Source organism: Oratosquilla oratoria, chromosome 1 (genome assembly GCF_046742065.1).
Source record: "Oratosquilla oratoria isolate Oo_2021 chromosome 1, ASM4674206v1, whole genome shotgun sequence".
Classification (NCBI taxonomy): domain Eukaryota; kingdom Metazoa; phylum Arthropoda; class Malacostraca; order Stomatopoda; family Squillidae; genus Oratosquilla; species Oratosquilla oratoria.
The window spans coordinates 13,488,735-13,491,234 of record NC_134777.1 but is presented as its reverse complement, the minus strand read 5'-3'; the positions used below and the strand labels follow the sequence as shown (position 1 = coordinate 13,491,234).

Below are 2,500 nucleotides of genomic sequence, written 5' to 3'. Positions count from 1 at the left end.
CATTCGCATTGCCTCGTATTTTTACTGTCACAACCTCTCAAACAACGTAAACAATTCATTCAATTTTATCATGAATGTCCCTACTGGATCTTCGTCACTTAAAGCGTCACTTAAAGTCACTTCTTGACTTAATCTACGACGCCAGATAACCTTTAATCAATCAATCAATCAATCTTGACTTAATCCGCATTACCTCGAGTTTACTGGTAGTGTGGTATTCCCATTTATTGGACATTAAACAACGTAAAGATAGCACCTGTACATATAACTTGAAGACACTTGTGCATAAGACCGGAAAGAAAGAACTTCAGAAAGAACTGGAAGACTTTTGTTGGGATATTGTGGAATTAACTGAGGTCTGAAGAGATGAAGTGATATGTCGCGTATATACAAAAGACACTACGTCTTCTTCTATGGATTACAAGAAAAGGAAAATCCAGTGAAATAAAACTCTTGAATAATGGAGAGACGTCTGATAATAGAGTGACATTCTGTAGTGTACCAACAGGCTAACATGAACTGTGAAAGAGTATGGAAAACATTTATATACTAATAAAAGAATTAATTTTGATATCTATCTAAATCGGACCAGAAACCGGAAATTCCTCAAGGGAACTCGTCTCCTCCTGCCCCTGATTGGCTAAGAGAGTGGTTACGTCACGGCAACGGAGACGACTGATTGGTGGACAGCAGTGGCGTCACGACAACGGTGACGACTGATTGGCTGAGAGCACGACGTCCACGAATCCCTGGGGAAACCTCTGGAAACTCCTGGAAAGCCCCTTGGGAGCCCTTGGATAGTCTTTGGGGAACCTCTGAGAATCCTTGTGGGGATTCCCCGTGGAACCCTCTAGGAATTCCTGAGGAGCCCTTTAAGAACCCCTGGAACCTCAAGAGGAACACTTACGGAACCCCTGGGGTACACTCTGGAAACTCCTAGGGAGCCCCTGCGAGGAAAGCGAGCTCGCCGGAAGGTCCGAGCCCCCGAGTAGTGGGGTCGGGCGCAGCCCGTTGCTCGTGTACAATAAAATAATTCAAGCTTAGGCACCAAAATGTATTCACACATCAAAATAGGGTTCTATGATGATGAAGACGATGATAATGATGATAGCTTGTTTGCCTGTGTGCATTTGTGTACGCGTGAACAACTCTATGCGCATGTATGCGTGTGTATTTTTTTTCTTTCTTTTTTTTAACAAGCCGAAGCCACATAATGATATCTTTCAATGGATTAACGAGAGCTCGCCTGAGCTGGAAGGACACCATCATCGTAATTGTCCCTCGCGTGTGCGTGTATGGGCTTGGCTGAATTCCTGCTTCACAGTACAGCATTGCGTTGCTGTGGGCGTTCACTTGTTTATACCTGCACGAAGGCAGGCGAGTAACAGCGGCAGAAATCGTCTCCTATTGTTATTCATTATTTTCTTCGTTTTTAATTTTTCATAACTCCTTTCATTAATTATCGATGATTATTTTTTCGTTCACTCGTATGAATATTTTTAAGCGTGTGGATGTAGTTGTGCTTACATGTGATTGTGTTCGTGTGTGTGTGTGTGTGTGTGTGTGTGTGTGTGTGTGTGTGTGTGTGTGTGTGTGTGTGTGTGTGTGTGTGTGTGTGTGTGTGTGTGTGTGTGTGTGTGTGTGTGTGTGTGTGTGTTTGTGTGTGTGTGTGTGTGTGTGTGTGTGTGTGTGTGTGTGTGTGTGTGTGTGTGTGTGTGTGTGTGTGTGTGTGTGTGTGTGCGTGCGTGTGTTTGCCTTTTTTGCGTATGCATTTGGTACAACCAACTCGCTAACAAATAATTACTAGGAAAGAAGACAAAAAATAACAAAATAAAGTAAATTAAAATTGAATGAAATTAGATAGACTAATACTAGCTGGCATAATTTCTAATAGTCTTCACCCAGAAATCAAAGAATCATGTAGCTTCAATTACCAGTTGCAAAGTTTACTTTGATATTATACCAAAAAAAAACGTGAACAAAATGCGAAAGACTGAAATATGTGTTACTAAAATGCAACGAAGTGAAAATAGTTTTGAATTTCTCTATTCGCGATTGTACAAAATTTCGACTCCCGCTGATCATAGGATGCCACGATGACGAATAAAATCACTTGACGGCATCCGGGAAAAGAACCAACAGATAAGGAAGAAATCAGGTTAGTTTGCGACCCTTTTAATAACGAAGAGCGTGATACGGAGATCAAGAGATAAGACTGAAGACAATTAAAATAAAAATAAAATAAAATAAAATTTGGTTTCTTAAAGCGGTGACAGTGATTTTTTTTTTATTTAGATCGGTGGTTCTTAAACTTTTCCAGTGCCGTTAGTACGCCTTGATATTTCAGAAAATTTCCTCGTATCCCCTTCCAGTACAAATACAGTGCCAACATATGAAAAGGATTAGTTATACAAACCTTGCTTTGCTTTCTCATTGTAAATATACAGTACCATGCACTGGGTTATCTTGTTTCGTACCCCCAGGTTTAAGGTTGACATAA

The 2,500-nt window shown here is 40.8% G+C and overlaps 1 protein-coding gene across 1 annotated transcript in view; it reads left to right on the top strand.

Annotated features, from left to right (window-relative positions):
- Positions 1-362, top strand: part of LOC143027547 (neural cell adhesion molecule 2-like) — a 710,233-nt gene extending 709,871 nt beyond the window's left edge. Inside the window, exon 17 of the mRNA XM_076188843.1 lies at positions 250-362. Within this exon, the coding sequence (XP_076044958.1) occupies positions 250-362 (113 nt within the window). The remainder of the gene's footprint in view (positions 1-249) is intronic.
- The last annotated feature ends 2,138 nt before the right edge of the window (positions 363-2,500 follow it).